A 17947-nucleotide genomic window follows, 5' to 3' on the forward strand; every position below is an offset into this window, starting at 1 on the left:
AGCTGCTCCACAGCCTGTCCTGGATGCACTTTGCTGAAGTCTGAAGATTCCCTCTCCTGGCTTTCCTGGATCACCCAGGTGGGTTGTGCTGTTGTAGCAGGAGATCAGAGTGGCCAAGCAGGACTTCCTCTCCTGAAGCTGTGCTGGCTCTGACTAATGTCTGTGTTGTCCACCAGAGGTTTTTTAAAATACTGCCCAGAATAATCTCTTCCAAGATTTTACCTGGCACTGAAGTGAGACTGACAGCCCTGTGGTTTCCAGGGTCATCCCTTTGAAATTGGGACCAGCTTCCAGCCAGCCAAGACCTCCCCAGAGTCCCAAGACTGCTCCAAAATCATCAAGAGAGGCTTTGTGACAACCTCAGAGACAGCTCCACAGTAAGGAAAACCTAAGAACTTAAGGATCACCTTGGAGATGCTCTTTAAAGCAGGTGAGAGAACAAACCAGCACAGGGATGACCAGGCTGCTCCAGGGCAAAGGTCCCCCGAGACAAAGATGGAAGAGTGGATATTCAGCTTCAGAGTTTGGGATGGAAGAAGGAGCTGGAGAAATGGTCCTGCAGGTCACTGAGAGAGTAGGAGAGCAGGCAACCCTTCCCCAGCCCTGAGCTGCCAGCAGGCTCTGGATTCAGCAGCCAGGGAGGCTGGGAAGGAGTTGAAATGCACAATTCATGTGAAGGTACAATGCAGAGATGGGAGAAACCAGAGCTCCAAGCAGCTCCCACCAGTTCCTGTGGTCCAAGCACCTGAGAAAGCCCCAGCTGTGATACCAGAGACTTTGTTTTTCTGAGCCTTGAGGAAAAAAAAAAAAAGGCAGCAACTGAGGCTGGAGAAGGAGGAAAATCTATTTCTAAGACCAGGGTAGGCTTAATTTTGGGGTAAGGGGTGAGTTCCCTAAGTAGGGGGCAATGACTCCAGCAGGCAGTGCCTTTGGATTAACAACATGAAGACAATGCTATGGTTTATTTAAACATAAATGCAATCTCTTTAAAAGAAACTAAAACCCCAGAGTGTAACCTCTGCCTTTGATGAAGAGGAAAGCATCGGGAGAAGCTGATTTTAAAAACAAAAGGCACTTATAAAAATGGGCTCTAACTGAAAAGGATTTTGCACAAACCTCATGCCTGGAGCTGCTCAGAGTTCAGTGGCCACTTAAACCAGTTCAGTGTAGAGAGCACAAGAGGACCAGAGCCATCCCTTCCTGTGCTTCCTGTGCAGAGACAATTCCTGTTCCCACCAGGAGGGAGAGATGTTCCCTCTCCCCTCTTTTGGATGCTGTATTTCCTGGGCTGGAGCGATCCACAAAGCCACTCCCCAAAACGCCTTTAAATCACATCTCCCACCCTCAGGAGAACATGAAACAAGAAGAAAAAGGCCAATCTGGGACGTGTGGGAGGAAGGAAAACCAAAAGCTGGGAGATGCTGAGAAGCAGGGCTTGGCTGAGCAGGTTCAAAGAGCTCTGCACTCTCCAGGGTGAGTTTTTACTGTAGCTTGTTGCAGGTGCAAAGTGAGCAGAAAAGGTTAAAAAAAGCCTCAGGAAAACCTTTTCCCTCTCCACCCCCAGTAAACTACACAGTAGTCCCTTAAGTGGCAACTTTTTCCCAGTCTTCCAAGCAAACCTTTCAGTATGAAAAGGGGAGGACACACAGACACTGCACCAGGGAAGCTGCAGGGGCCGAGCTGTGCTCAACGCCCTGTGCGACGTTCCAGCCGTCTCCAGAAGCTCAGGGATGATGGGAACATGCCCACGGAATACATGCAGGGCTGAAGGAATTTGGGAGAGGGTTTGGAGCTCAGCTGGGTGGGAGGGATGGGTTTATCCACAGCAAAAGAACAGGCTGGTGGTTGTTCTGCATCAAATGTTCTGCGCTGGATGCAAGGGTGGCAGTACCGAGGTGAAGGTGCCACGTGTAAGCACATTCAGTAACTCATTAAGCTCCCCAATTAATCTGCAAGCATGTGCTGATGACAGGTTGCTGGTTGGCTGCAGAAAATACCTTTAGATTAATGGTGTGACTTAGAGCTCCATAAATAAAAAGGGGATTTTTTTTTTTTTTTATCCCAATGACTAAAAGTAACAATGTCTGGAAAGGCATCGATGTATTTGCTGAGTAAGGCCTTGAGCAGGTTCCTCCTCCACATTCTTAGCAAGACCATCCATGGAATCCATAAATAGGGGGTGGGAGGGAGAATTCTTCAACTCAGTGGTGAGTCTTGGACAGAAGTGGGAGATGCTCTCATTTTAGTCGCTCAACGAGTCCCTGCGTCAGTCCAAGGTGCAAAAGCTGGGATCTGGAGAGGGTTGCTAGGTGAGGGAAAGATTCCAGGAGCTTCTCCCAGCACAGTTCCAGCAGGCTGGGCACCACCAGCCACATTTTGAACAGGGAGCCAGTCCGTTTGTTTTCGTGGATGTTGACCACCCCTCCGTGGACGTACATGCAGCCAGCCTGGGTGGGGAAAGAGGGGACACGAGTTACACAGCCAGGAAAAGCAGGATTGGGCTGTCCCCATTCCCCCCTCACACATTCAGCAGAGGTGTCACCACCTCTGGGATCATCTGAATTGAGGGAGGAATCACTGCTTAAAAGGCCATGTCTCATCCTAAACCACATCTCCAACACCTCTGAGTGCTTTGCTCTGAATTTTAGGTGATTTCTATCCCAAGAGATCCATTTTAGGAGTGTGGCAAACTTAATAAAAGTAGTATAGAGCCATACTCATGTTTCAGCTAAAAAGAATGTATTTTTAAACTACACCCACCTCACACAGGCATCCTGCATTCCCTTGGCTCAGCACAACCCTGCTCCAGGGATGACAGGAACACAGAGAGATGGGGAAAACTCAGCTGCTGAGTGGTTTAGTTTTTTTTCCATAAACTGGCAAAGAAAGGGCATTTCTGCTGCCCAGGCACTCTCAGAGATGCCTGGGAAACACCTTTATCAGGCTTCCCAGGAAAAGCTGCATTTATAACATTACCCATATGAAGTGACATAAGGAATATGATCTCTGCCCTGAGGAGCTGAAGGCACAGTACAGGCATTTCTTGATGCCTGTTAATTATCAATCCCAGCTCTCCAGCCTTCTCCTTATGGCCAAAAGCTCTGGCAATACCAACATTCCTTAGTGGTTTCCAAAGGGCTGGAAACAGCCTCATCTCATCTTTTGCCTCAGGATAAAATCATTTTACTCAGGGAGTATTTGTGGGTTTGTTTTTTTTTTCCCTTTTACAAGCAGGAACTGCTGTTCCCACACAGAGTTTAAAAGCTCAAATTCAACATAATTTCTTTCAGAAAGGAAAACTTGTGGTGTGGAGCCACTCTCCAAACAGCAGCAGGAGGAAGAGCCTCCCAAAAGCTGCTGTATGCAGTGGAGGTCACTTCCTTGGGACCATCAGCTCGGTTTGCAGCTCACAGCAAGGTCAGAGTGTTCAGATGAAAGACACCAGCTCCAGAGGAACAAAAGGAGTCCCTTACCGGGGTGACAGCAGCACAGTGGAAGTACACAGGCTCTGGCATGGCAGCTGGGAGCTTGACCCACTGGAAAGTTTGGAGGTTGAGCCTCCAGACATCTCCCAGGATCACCTCTCCGTTGTAGCCTCCACACACGAACACATCTGCAAGAGAGATGTGGGGAGTTGTCAGGCCCTGCCAGGAACCCAGGACACGCAGGGAGAGAGGTCAAGACCATCCTCCCCACACAGCTTTGGGATCAGTGATTGTTTTACCTCAACAAAGGCTCTCAGGATCAACCAAATCAGGCCCACCACAATGCAGAGGCCATTTAAAGGTTCTCAGAGTGCCTTGGGTGGGAAGGGACCACAAAGCCCATCCAGTTCTAACCCCATGGGCAGGGACACCTCCCACTGTCCCAGGCTGCTCCCAGCCCCAGTGTCCAGCCTGGCCTTGGCCACTGCCAGGGATCCAGGGGCAGCCACAGCTGCTCTGGCAATTCCAGCCCAGCCAGGAATTCCCAATTCCCAAGATCCCATCCAGCCGTGCCCTGTGGCAGTGGGAAGCCATTCCCTGTGTCCTGTCCCTGCAGGCCTTGTCCCCAGTGCCTCTGCAGCTCTCCTGGAGTCCCTTCAGACCCTGGCAGGGGCTCTGAGCTCTCCCTGGAGCCTTTTTGTCTCTAGGGGAACATTCCCAGCTCTCCCAGCCTGGCTCCAGAGCAGAGGGGAGGCTTTGGAGAATCAGATCCAGATTCTTCTGCTGTTGACTCCAGAGAAGGATCCAGCTCTGCAGATGGTCTCATGAGGGCAGAGCAGAGGGAGAATCCAGAGGAAGGAAAGCTAGGATTTTCCCCAGGAATGAGGATAAACCTTAGGTCATCCTAATGGGGCACACCCAGTTCTCCCAGCCTGGATCCCTGGGAACTGAGGGGGGCTCCAGCCCTGGAGCAGCTCCATGGATTCCTTTGGACTCTGTGCAGCAGCTCCAGGTGCTGCTGCTGTGTCCCCAGGGCTGGGGCAGCTCTGCAGGTGGGGCCTCACCTGAGGGGACACAGGGACAGAATCTCCCCTCCCCTGCTGCCTGTGCTGGGGGATCAGGGTGGATTTCTGGCTCATGTCCCAATCCCACCATGGCCACTGGAAGCAGGGGAGCATTCTCTCTTTTTGCAGCCAAGCTGAATTCTTAGACACCTGGGTTTGTCAGATTCCAGGGGTTTTAAACCCACAGGAAACAGCCCCAGCTCCCAGCTTTGCTCTCAAGTTCTCAACTCGGAGACTGCCAAATCCTGCTGGTGGACTGGAAGCATCTCCCAGCTCCTGCCTTACTTTGTTTTGGCACAATTAACACTCCTAGGAAACACAATCCAGCATTTCCCTCCACTCTTCAACAGGGAGCATTCAGCCACTGCCCCTAAAGGGTTTGGTAAAGAGGGATCAAGACTGTAACTGTTTTTTTCAGTGCAGAGAAAAGAGTGGTGTCAACTGGGCAGCTTAAGGCCTGTTAGTGAGGAAAAAATCCTCTTCCAGTAAAGCCATGAGTTCCCTGCAGTTCTCTCCAACTCTCCCCTGTTTGGTTCTACAAGATACACCAATTTTCCAGACGCAAATCTTACCGTTTTTTATCTGGACACAGCTGTGGCATCTTCTGGCTGCTGGGAAGCCTGGAGAGAACAAATTGAAAAATATATATCAGCAATATTTGCTTTCAAGTTCTTGTGCAAGTGGTGATTTTGTCTCACCATTTAACCATGGATTTAATTAAGAGGTCCTGCTTTCTTGCTAACCCAGGTATAAAAGGTGTAATTTTAAGCAGCTGTTTCAGGTTTGATTCCAAATTCCTCTCCAGGGAAGAATGCAAAATGCTGGATTTTTGTTCCCCAGAGCCTCAAGTCTGGCTGGGTAAAAAGCAGCTGTGAGATTCTAGGGAAAGCCCAGGGCCTCAAAGGGAGCAGGGATGATGTGGATCCTCTGAGAGCAGATCCAGGCACTGTCACCTTTCCCAAGCAGAGAGAGAGGGAAGCCAGACTGCCAAATTCCCTTGGGTGGGAAAATCCTCAGTGCTGAAGCATGAGCAGGATCTCAAACTCAGCATTAAATCACATACTGAACAAGAAAACTGCACCTTCAAGCACCTTGGCCACTCTGGTTTACAAGGAAAGAAGGGAAATTCCAGGCTCACCGACTTTCTCGTGAGGTTTTGTGGTGATCTCCTCCCAGGTGTTGGTTTCCAGGTTGTAGGCGTGGATCTGGAGAGGAAAAAGAGGAGCCATGACATCCTCCTGGCTCTGCCAGCACCAGGATGATGCAGCCACAGGCTCTGACCCACTAGAAATAAATCCCATTTTTTCATTAAGTGTAAACCCAGAAATAGCTGATCCCAGCCAGTGACTAAGCAGGTCTAAAATCACCTTGCAAGCTCCATCCCAGCTTTGCTATTTCAGCTCTACAGCTGAAAAAAAAAAAAAAAAAAAAAAAAAGAAGAGAATACTTAATTGAATACTTAATACTTTTTAAAAGAGGTGGACCAATTAAAATCCACACCCTCGAGTTCTCAGAAGGATTTGCAAATACCCTTCTCCTACTGCACACAGTGAGAAAAATGGGACAATGGAGAGATAAAATGTGACATTAAGTGCTGCAGACTCCACTTTTTTGGAAGCAGAGCACTATTTAAAGTGACCACAGATTCATCACCAGGACATTCTACGGCAAATACAGGTTTTACAGAAATAGCAGAACAATCTGCTCCCAATTATCTTTTTTTATTTTTTAATTATTTTTTTTTTACCAGGCTCTCCAGGCAAAGCCAGATGAAGAGGCAGTGCTGGTTATTCCTCAGTGCAGAAAATCTCCTGTCCAGGGTTCTAAATGCCTCACCTTATCCAAGGAATAAGCTGTCCAGGAAGTTCCACCTCCCAGGATATAAATCCGTTGACCATCATGAGCAATTTCATGTCTGTACCTGAAGGTGCAAAGCAGCACAATCAGCAGCAACAAAAAACCTTCTGGAAATCACCATCAAATCCCAGGGATTTGAGCAGAAACTCCCAAGTCTGGCTCTGCTGCACCAGTCCCTCAAGCTGGGAGCATTCAGGAGATGTGGAAATTTTCCTGAGCCCTCCAAGCAGCACCCCAGAAGTCTGAGAGGCTTTTCTGATTGCAGAGCAATTATTAAATAATTAAGTGCAAGGATTACTGAATACCAGGACAGCCATCAATATTCCAGCCCCTTCTAAGGTAGCCCCTGGAAGTGTCCAAAGCCAGGCTGGACAGGGCTTGAAGCAATCTGGGATAGTGGCAAGTGTGGAATTGGGGGGTGGAATTTGATTTATTTTAAGATTTCATGAATCCAGACCATTCTAGGATTCTTCTATTCCCTGTTCTCAGTAGGACACCACAGATGACAGCAACCAAAACCCTTCCTGCCAATGCCACAACAACTCCCGGGCAAAGAAGAGCTGGAAATGCCAACCAGAGAAAGGGATCCCAAAGCTTCCCATTCCCTGCCTCCCACAAAAAAAGTCCCTGAGACTGCCCAAGTGCTCACCTCTCCTCTGGCATGTCACAGGACATATTGTTTGGCTTCAGCTGGATCCATTCCCGGGTGTTCAGGTCCAGCTTGTGGAGGTCAGTGCTGTAAATGTACCCAGTTGTTCCTCCAAACACGTAGAGACAGCCATTGATGATGGCCATGGCCTGGCAGAGAAACCAGTTAGAAAGGACTTGGGATTTCCTGGGGCTGGAAAAGAGGGAATTCCTGCTCTTCCAAAGCAGAGTAGCACCAGCAAGAAGGGTCACTCCTGCTCTGAGGGTGAATCCATTTCTTTGTACACCTCGTTCATCCACACTATGGAAAGTCTTAAAAGGTGTAATTCTAATATAAAGGAACCCTACAAACTTTCATTTAGAGTTCTAGGTTTTGAAAGTTTTGACTACGAACCATTCCTTAAATCACTTCTTCATTTTCATTTAGAGTTTGAAAGTTTTTGACTACCAACCTACTCCTTACATCAGATTTTTTTTCATTTTCAGCTGCACCAGGCATTTAGTGAACAAATTCTGACCTTCCTAACTGGGAAAAAACCTCCTTCTCCCTTGAAATCCCAAAGAATCGAGGCTGCTTTACTTCTTTACGAAGGACACCAGCTTTCCCTTGTGCTTCCACACAGGAAGAACAGCTCTGGTGAGGAGCAGAGGAGGGATTTTGGTGCTCTGACCCCATCCTGAGGCCCTCAGGGCTCCCCTGTGCTCCCTACCTGGCCGTAGATGCGGTTGGGTTTCTTGCCACGGCAGCTGAGCAGAGCCCATCTCTTGTACTTGACGTTGCACACGTGGACGTCGTTCCCGTTGCTCTCTCCAAAGGGGATCCCGGTGCCCCCAAAAACCAGGAGGTTGTTGCCATGTAACACAACTGGGGGAGAGAGAGGAAAAACAGGGATGCTCATTGATGTGAGATGAGTGAAACAGGATGGTTTTTCCAGGCTGGATTGGGATTGGAGCAGGCTGCCCTAGGGAAGGTGTCCCTGTCCATGCCATGGAATTGGATGATATTTAAGCTGCCTTCCAACCCAACCCATTCCATGTTTCCATGCTCTGGAAACACCAAACCATTCCACGTTTCCGTTCCACAGCAGTGCTCAGTGCTGTTCGTATTCCCTACAATCCACCCTGTGCACTGACGGCTTTGAGAGGCTCTAAAAGAGAAAGGATCCCAACTAAAACCATGGTAACCAAAGGTCTGCTTTGAAAAGTGAACAAAGACAGCTATTTTTGGATGCTTTGAGATGTCTGCATGAAGCACCTTCCTGCTGAAAGCACAGCAAGGTAAACACCTGGAAAATACCTCCTGCTTTCCCATTTTTTTCTTTCTCTCTGCCTCAAGTAAGCAAAAAGGGAAAGAAAAATCCCAAACCCAACCTAACCTCAGGGCCTACTTGGAAAAACAGGATCCAGCTCTCCAGGATTAAAATAGCCAGGGTTAAAAATAGGTCCAGGAGCAGGCACATGAGGCATACGTACGTGACATGGAGGCCAGCTCCCTGGGCATGTAGCCCTCAGTGCCCATCTGGTGCCAGGTGTCTGTGGCAAAGTTGTACCTCCAGAGCTCCCTGAAGAGGGGGTAGTCCTCGTTCTCTGGCCCTCCAGACTCATCGTAGTCGGGATTGTAGCCCCCAAACACGTAGAGGTTGGAATTGTCGGCCACGCAGCGATGGCCGCTCCTGGCCGGGGGGCACCTGTGGCCTGCAGGAGGAGGAGAAAAAAGCTCCACTGATACAATCTTAAAGAAGCTCCACTGATACAATCTTACATGAGGCTAGTGTGCAATGAGCTGGCCTAACTAGTATCTGCAGTCATAGTCTGGTTAGGTAAAAGCCTGCAGAGTCTCTAAACCAATACCTGCAGTCATAGTTTGATCTAGGTGTCCTAGGGTGACTTTAGGAGGTATCGAGCTCTGAGGGCTGGGCTGCAGCTTCTCAGAAATGGTTTAAGAATATTTGCCAGACAGGCTCTTCAGGTGTGTTTCGTAAAGCAAATGTTTTAACAAAGAGAAAATAACAAAGGATACAAAACCGAAAGAACAAAAGCTGTGCACAGTGCAGAGAAACCTCTAGCACCTGCTAACACACAAAAAAGCATTGAGCAACTCTGAGCTCATTCTCAAGTATGCAAGGAGGGATAATTTGGCTTGCTGCCCCATAGAAACGACCACAGGTTTTGAAAAACACGCCAAAGATCCAACAGGGCCAACCACAGCAGAAAGGGCAAAGACCTTTCTAGTTCATCTTTCTTATACATTCAGAGGTAAACTGAAACTCTTTTCCTTATGTGCTTGGGTGTGGAAATTGCAATGGAACACTCCACAACGTAGGAGAAGGGGATCCAGGTGACCTGGCCCCTGGTAAGTCCCAGATGTGTTAATTACCCAATACAGCTTCCTCCCTGAAGAGTCACAGCTATAGCCAATAGAGGGAAGTGTGATAAAAGGGAGTGGGTTAGGAGGAGGACCCTTGAGGAAGAGGGAATGAGAGGACCATAGAGAGGAAGGCTCCTGGGGAGAGAGAATCACTGCTGTGAGGTCAGTCTGGGTCTGCAGTTAGAGCCTGGTGTTGGAACCTGCAGTTATAGTCTAGCTGAATAAAAGTCTGCACTCAGAGACTGCAAACTAATCCCTGCAGTCAGAGTTTAGCTGGGTAAAAGCCTGCAGTCACAGTCTGCAAATTAATCCCTGCAGTCATAGTCTAGCTAGGTATCCTAGGGTGACTTTATGATGCTTGTATCTCTAATTGTCTGTTCTGTCTGTGTTGGATATTTTTTTTCCCCCAATGTTTTTTCTCCCAAATTTGCCCTAAACCAAGCCACAAGGTAAAAGCCTGAACTCAGAGTCTATAAACCAATCCCTGCAGTCAGAGGCTGCCAGGGAAACCTCCAGGAGATTGCTGCAGGCAGAGTCAGTGAATGGCTGGAGTCAGGATGGCTGAGATGTGAAGAGGAATAAACCAGGACCCTTTTCATGCTGTGATGAACAAGAAGTCTGTGTCTTGGATCATTTCTACCCTCTAACGAGAGGGCTGCTGCAACACCACAAGAGCTCAGGCTGTGTCCCAGGGTCAGGAATGCACCCACTGGGATAGAATCCATAGGGAATTGCCTCTGCAGCAGGAGGAAATGGAATGGTAAGGACAAGCTGGGAAAGGGACAATCTGTGTGTCACCATCTCATTCCTGGACCATGTGGCAATAATTCCACAAGAGCTGCTTCTGAGGTATTTGATAAAATCCCTCTTCTTTTCATTCTGTTTGGCAAATTTCACTCAGGAAAAAACTCCAAAGGTTTGTATTTAAAGCTGCGCAATAGAGAAAAAAATTAAGGATTTGCTTTCCCTTCTACAAAACCCTCTCTGTGACTTTCCTTTTTGTTCCTTGGATCTCAAGACGACTTTGCCACTAAACTTTCAGTGACACAGGTCTGACAGAACAGAGAAAATCTGCTCCTAAATAAAGGCATTTGCACACGGCAGGAGCAGGGAATCCAGCTGGGATCCTACAGGCAGATGCAGCCATTCCCAAAAGGAATCCCACACCAAAAACCTAATGGAAATAAAGCAGGGAGGACAATTACAGCTCAGCTCTCAACCGGAATAGACAAAAGGATGGATTCAGCCAATGAAAACCTAACCAGGAATATTCTTGGACAACAGAAACCAAAGTCTTGGCTGACAAGTGACCAAAACAAACCCAAACAAATCAGTTTCACCTCCCACCTGTTCCCACAGACTTTTCATGGATTTTCGGATGGAAAAGGAGCCAGGGAAACATCTAATTAGGACCCAGCATGTTTTCTTCTGTTATAATTCCCAGCAGCGAATCCAAGACTGCAGAAAAAAAAGGAGGCATGAAGCATTTTTTCCTACAGGAAAAGTGAAATAAATTACTTGCCCAGACTGAATAATGAACTTGAGCTGAGCACAGGCAGCTTTGCTTAATCATGTCAAACTCTGGTGTAAAATTAAGCTGCTCTCCAGGGTTCAGACAAAGTTTTTGACAGATCTGGGGTGTTTCCAGGAGTAATTGTGTCTCGCAGCAATTCCCACTTAGAAAACTAATAAACCCTGGCTGGAAAAAAAAGAGGGGAAGAAAGTTAAGGGATTAAGGGGAAAATCTGTAGTGGGGGCACAGAAGGGGATATTCCATGTCCTAATTTAGAAGGTGTTAAGGAATTAGTTCAGATATTATATTAAATATAGATTTTATTTCCCTCTAGATCAACACTTGCCATGAGAATTTTCCAGAGGGAAAAGAGAAGAATAAGGCTGAATTTTAAACAAAGCCAATAAATGAAAAGTAAGAGAAGTAATTCCAAGAAAATGAATTAAAAAACACCACCCAGGAGGCCTTCACTCTCATCCACCTCCCAAAATTAAATAAGGAAGGCACCTTAATCCCAGAAATCCCAATTTTCAACAGGAATAGATCACACATCCCTGGAAGTGTCCAAGGATGTGTGTAGAAGTGTCCTGGACAGGGCTTGGAGCATCCCAGGATAGTGAAAAGTGTCCCTGTCCATGGCAGGGGGCAGCCCTGGATGATCTTTAAGGGCCCTTCCAACTCTTGCTCACCACTGTCTTCAGAAAAGATTCCTCCAGTTGTGTCTTTTTAAGGAAAAGAGCTGTAAAAGCTGGATCTGTTCAAGGGTTAATTCCCATGAGTTCCTTCAGCAGCCAAATTCCATGGCTCCAATAAAGAGCTGCATTTCCATTTAATTAGGACTCACTGGATGATTCCCAGCTCCTGCTGAAATTCAGGAGAGGTTTGCAGCTGGTTTTTGCCCCAGCCACGAGCCCATTCCACAGGTGTAACTTTTAGATGGGCTGAACCCCAAAACACCCAGAGCTCAGGGGAGCACAGCAAGGCCCCATCCCTGTGAAAAGCTGGAATTCACCAGGTCCTGCTGTGAAATTCCTTGATGTTGGACATGGAAAGCAGCAGGATGTACCAAGCCTGTGGGGAAGAGGTCATCAGCTTATGGAAAATGGCTTTAAAATGGATGGATGGATATGATCTGGGAAGCACCTGCTTTCCCAGTTTAACATTCCAGGGAGAAGCAGGAAGGAAGGATGGGAAGGTGCATGTACAAGGAGGCTCCTTTCCCTTAGTCCTGAGGGCAAAAATGGGAACAGTAACATTTTTCAGGGAATAAGTTTCACAATCAGAATGAAGTTTAACAATGGGATGAGAGGAAACAGCCTCAGGCTGGGCCAGAGGAGGCTCAGGGTGGGCATCAGCTGGAATTTCCTCATGGAAAGGGCTGTTAAACATTGGAAGGAGCTGCCCAGGGACGTTGGGAGTGCCCATGCCTGGAGGTGTCCAAGGAATTCTTGGATGTGGCACTCAGGGCTCTGGGCTGGGAACAAGGTGAGGATTTGGCACAGCTGGGACTGGATGGGCTGGGAGGACTTTTCCAACCCAATGGATTCAGTGATTCCCGGCTGAAACATCACCATAGGGACATAATTAAGGAAAGTCCTAATTAAGGGCTGAGCCATCAGACAGAAACTGGCTGGCTGGGCACTGACCTGCCAACACCCTGCTAAATTTCCCCCTTAACCATGGAGTGATTCACTCCATGAGTTCTGAGGGAGCTGCTGGATTGACAATTCCAGGCTATTCCTAATTGAACTCCTTTTCCTGCAGGAGCTGTAATTAGGACAGGGGATGGAAGAAGAAGGTGTTTGCAGATGTGACACTGGAGAAAAGGGGGACCAGGGGGGAGCTTGTGGATCTGCACAAGTCCCTGCCAGGAGGGGACAGCCGGGGGGTCGGGCTGTGCTGCCAGGGAACAGGGACAGGAGGAGAGGGAACGGCCTCAGGCTGGGCCAGGGGAGCCTCAGGGTGGATTTCTGGGAAAATTCCTCCTTGGAAAGGGTGGTCAGGCACTGGCACAGCTCCACTGGGGTGGAGTCCCCATCCCTGGAGGGATTTCAAAGCCCTGTGGATGTGGCACTTGGGGTCAGTGGTGGCCTTGGCAGTGCTGGGAGTGGTTGGACTCAGTAGTCTGAGAGATCTCCAACTGATTCCATGATTATGAAGTTGTTTTGAGCCTCCTGAAACCATCTTTTTTCTTATGACTGTCAGAAACCCCAAATAAATCCATTTATATCTCAAGGGTGAGCATGGAGAGGAATGGGGCCGGCCTGCTCAATGACAGGAGAAATGACAATGGGCACAAACTAAAACACAGGAAAATCCAGCTGGACATGAGGAAAAACTTCTACTTTGAGAATGATGGAGCACTGAACAAGCTTCCCAGAGAAGCTGTGGCTGCCCCTGGACGCCTGGAAGTGCCCAAGGCCAGGCTGGATGGGGTTGGAGCAGCCTGGGACAGTGGGAGGTGCCCCTGGCCATGGCAGAGGTGACACTGGACGGACTTTGAGATCCCTTCCCACACAAACCATCCCAGAATTCTACACTCCTTTATCAGTTCCCTTCTTCTCCGGTGCTAATTTAATGCCAATATCCACCCCAGGGTTATCTGCAGCACTTTGAGTATCGTAAAGTTCTCCCTGTCAGGATAACAGGAAAAGGAACAGCACCAGTGAACAGCCTGTCCTGTTATCAGGATGTCCCAAACAATGCTGGCTCTTCCCATCAATCCATGATTTCAGTCCCACACATGCCAGTGCAAGGCCATCTCACAAGCTGTGTGTTACACCACCACATCATCAGCACCACCACCACCAGCAGCAGAATTTCTACCTCAAGCCCTATTTTTGGAAATACAGCTGGAATAACTACAGGGGTATAAAACCAACCAACCCAACGTGGCTTTGGATCCTCCTCTTTTCCAAGTCCCACATCTGTGGTGAATATCCCAGAGCTGTAGATGGGTCCTTTTCTCTGCTTTTTAAAGCTTTCTGAAGATGGTTTTGGTATTATTTTTCCTCCTGTCTGGTTTTTCAATGTCCACAACAGCAGGATTCAACCTCTTCTTTTTCATTTCTGATCCCTGCAGGAATCCCCAAGGACATTTAGGCCAAGGGCTGAATCAGACCAAGGCAAGTCAATGCTGACTTTAAGTTTCATCTTTTCCATAACAGCTGGACAAAATAAGAACTCGTGTAATTGGAGCCCCTGAGGAATATTTGGATAAGCAGGATCAGGAATGCAATGCTGAGGGTGAGGTTTAAAACCTTTTTGTTCATCCAGCTGCCTTCAGCCTCTGCAGATCCCACACTTCCCTCCCTTGGCAGGCTGCCCACGCCGGAAAAGATCCCCAAGAGGAAAAATTCCCAGCTGCAGCTGGGTCCCTGAACAACGTCTCAGAGGGAAAATGGGAGAAGCGAAGGGATGCCGAACACAACCTGCAGGTCAGCCAAGAGATTTCCTGATATTACTGAGACCTCCAAAGGAGTGTTTCCAGAATGGATCATCCTGGGAGAGCTCCTGGGTTTGGATCAATGTTGAGAACAGGTCTGGTTCTCCCAGGTTTTGTTTCCAAAATATTTGGGGCAATGGTGTTTTAAAGGATTTTACACCACTAAAACTGAGTGATCTCTGGGTTGTTTGTTTCCAAAAAAAGCATGAAGGAAAATGAAGGAATTCTGGAGAATGAAAACCACAGAACTGGGAAGATCATCTGGTCCAGTGTCATGTGGGAAAAGAATCTGGGATGAGGTTGTTCAGCACCTTGAGCAGCCACATCTTGAAACCCTCCAGGGACTCCACCACATCCCAGGGAATGACGGTTCTCACTGGAAAAAATGTCTTTTTTTCCATTGGGATGAACCTTCCTAGTGCTCCTTTGTCCTCTCCATGTGAAGGGAAACCCTCTGTCCTCTTGTATCCATCCTTTAAGGACTGGAAAACCCTCAGGAGGTTCTACCTGAGCCTTCTCTTCTCATGGAATGGAATCTCAGGATGGTTTGGGTTGGAAAACACCTGAAGGATGGGCAGGGACACCTTCCCCTATCCCAGGGTCCTCCAAGCCCCATCCAACCAGACCTTGGACACTTCCAGGGATCCAGGGGCAGCCACAGCTTCTGTGATTTTCTCTTTCTGAATCCTTCAGCCCTTCCTTCCTTGGTCCATTTCCATCGGATCCTCTCTAGTCTGGCTGTGAATTTCTTAGCTTGTGGAGCCCAGAACTGGACACAGAATTTCAGGAGAACCAGGTAGAATGGGATGATCCTATCTGTCCCTCCCAATGTCCCTGTGGATGCAGCCCAGGCCCTGATCTGCCTTCCCTTAGCTCCCTCTCAATGAAGCAGCTCTCAAACCTCACAGATCCCAGCCTGTGCCGGACTCTTGGGATGTCATTCCAGCTGCTGCACTTGGAATTTTGGTTTTGTTACACTTCACATCTGTTTGGAGACCCACTCCTCCAGCCTGAGCAGGTGCCTGGAATGTTAGCTCATTAATTAAGGAATCACAAGGAACATAAAATTCTCCATGACACAATGAGGTTTGGGATATTTGGAACTTCTGCTCTTTTAAAATAGATATTATAAACTGAACCTCTCCATAAAAAAAAAAAAAAAAAAAAAAAATCCCAAACCCTTCTGTGACTGGAAAAATTACAGCTGAAGGCAAGAAGAGGAATGGTGAGCCAGGCGAGGCAAAAATCCATTTAAGTGCCCAGATTGTTCCCATTCCCTTATTCTGATGAAAACACTGAAAAATGTGGACAGAAAAAGAAGAACAAACCACCTGTATTTGACTTCTTTTTTCATGTTTCCAAACTTTAGAAACACCGCGGCATGGAATAGCATGGGGAAAACGGAGGAACGACTCCTGAAAACTCCGGAAGAGAATTGGGAGGAAAAAAAAGAAACCTAAAAAGTTTGGAAGAAAATTTAGGAGGTAACGGAAAGAGAAGATGATTGGGAGGTAAGAAAACCTGGAAATTCTGCAAGAAAACTGGGAGGTGAGGAATGAAACCTGACGAGTCTGGGGGAGAAGCACTGGGAGCTAAGAAAACAAACCTGGAAACTCTGGAAGAGAACTGGGAGCTCAGCAACAAATCTGGTTGGAGGAAATGGAATGAGAAGGGAAAAATTCCTCTCTCCATGGTTATGTAAGGGCTGCTGCTGGAGCTCTATAAATAGGAGCTGAACAGGTGTCAAACTGGGAGAAAACTGCAGCAATCCAGGATTCTTCCATCCAGGAGGGCTGGCAGCCAGTTTGGGGTTTCTTTACGCTGGTTTAAATGCCAAGGCTGAGCTGGACAGGGCTGGTTCACCCTGGGCTGTGCAGGTCCAGGGTGGGACAGGATCCATTCAGGATCAGGAGAATGCAATTCCCATCCATTGCAGCCAAGGATTAAAATCCAGGAAGGGGAAGAGAATCAAGGCTTGTGTTACCAAAAAAAGGTCTTTTCCACAGGAGGAAGGAAAGGTGGCTGAGCATTTGCCCAAGAATAGAAGGTGTGGAGCCACTCAGCAAATTCCCAGCGCTCCTGGAAGAGGCTGGAAGGCTGATCCAGAAAGGGGCAGGTTTCAGGGATGGGAACATGGATTGAAAACCCCTCCCCAGCTGCTGTTGGTGGGTGAGGGGCTTCATGTCCTATGTGAATTGAGGGATGTGAGTGGCAGGAAAGGATTCCTGATCCTGGGATCTACAGCTCAAGGTCACGAGGAGCTACAGAGAGAAGGGAAAAAAGGATATTCCCACACCAGCTGGGAATATCACAGGGCCATGGGGTGTCCAACCTCCCAATCCTGTGATCCTGGGGTAACCTCAGCCTCCCCCAGGAATATTTGGGGGCTGTTGAGGTGACCCAAACATCCAGAAACTGTGGAATAACCCTTCAGCATCCAATCTTGCTAGGAGAGAGGTGGGAAAGGGAAAGAACCACTTTTCCCAGGGAACAGAACTAAGCTGATGTCACATCCCAGCCAGGACTCCCCTTCCAGGATTGTGAGGTTGTCCCAGAAAACCCCAATACACTGGGATTGCAGAGTGAGCTTATCCCAGGCTTATCCAAGATGACTGAAAGGGAGCTGATCCCTTTGGGGTACCCCTATCCTCACATCCAGGGGGATGAACAGCCCATGGGGGGCATCCCAGCATCTCCCAACACCTGGAAAACACTGGACTGGGGAAGGAAGAGCCGCCACCCTCTGGGTTGTAGGAGGGGATGACCCTAAATCCATTTGTAAAAAGGATAACCCCAATTCCAGGTTCCATGTCCTGGGATTGTTGGGATGGGAACAACCCAGCTCTCCCCACACCACTCCCGGGTTTTGGGGACAGGGTCACCCCATTATTCCCGGTCTGTTGGGGTACCCTAGCTTCCCTCGGGAATGTCCCAGAGCCAGGGACAACTGTCCCTGTCCCAGTCCCCTCAGGGCCTTGGGGACATGCAGGTCCCAGTCTCGGACACCCGGAACCTTGTGCATGGGGTGACCAGACCTCTCTGGAGCGTGGGGATGAGGATACCAAGATTAAGGGCCCCCCAAGAATGCCTCGGTCCTGAACACCGCGGGAATGGGTAATTCCCAATCAGGCTCCTGAAAGCCTTGGGAATGGATCTGTCTCAGTCCTTGATCCTCCGGGATGGGGGTGCCCGGTCCAGGACCCCTCAGGACCTTGGGGTCGGCGGTGTCCCGGTCTCCGACATCCCGCAGACGGGGGTGTCCCGAACCCGAACTCCCTCAGGACATGAGAAATGGGGATGCCCCAGTGACGGTCCCCCTGGGATGAGGGATGCTTTGCTTCCAGAGCCCTCGGATCCCTTAGGGTCGGGGCTGTCCCGGTCCCGAACCCCTTCTAGGCCTTGGGATCGAGGTCATCCCTGGCGCCGGCCGCCACTCACCCGCAGCCCGTGGCCTGCCCGGCAGCTGTACGAAGCGGTTCAGGATCCCTCCCCCGCCGCCATCGCCGCCTCCCGCGGCGCCGCCCGTGCCCTCCCCGAGCCCGTCCCGGGCCGCGGCCGCCGCCGACATGGCCCGTCTGCTGCCTGAGGGACTAGGCCTCAATCACCAATCAGCGCCGAGCTTCTTCG

At 48.9% G+C, this 17947-nt stretch overlaps 1 protein-coding gene across 1 annotated transcript; it reads right to left on the bottom strand.

Annotated features, from left to right (window-relative positions):
• Window positions 1–928: 928 nt before the first annotated feature.
• KLHDC10 (kelch domain containing 10) lies at window positions 929–17901 on the bottom strand. The gene is made up of 9 exons (XM_066318916.1): window positions 17759–17901; window positions 8468–8689; window positions 7705–7859; window positions 6996–7144; window positions 6326–6410; window positions 5628–5694; window positions 5062–5109; window positions 3474–3613; window positions 929–2447 (listed from the first exon to the last, which is right to left on the bottom strand). The coding sequence occupies exons 1-9, from the start codon at window positions 17886–17888 to the stop codon at window positions 2238–2240; spliced, it is 1206 nt and encodes a 401-aa protein (XP_066175013.1). The 5' UTR covers window positions 17889–17901; the 3' UTR covers window positions 929–2237.
• Window positions 17902–17947: the final 46 nt, after the last annotated feature.

Source organism: Sylvia atricapilla, chromosome 5 (assembly GCF_009819655.1).
Source record: "Sylvia atricapilla isolate bSylAtr1 chromosome 5, bSylAtr1.pri, whole genome shotgun sequence".
NCBI lineage: Eukaryota > Metazoa > Chordata > Aves > Passeriformes > Sylviidae > Sylvia > Sylvia atricapilla.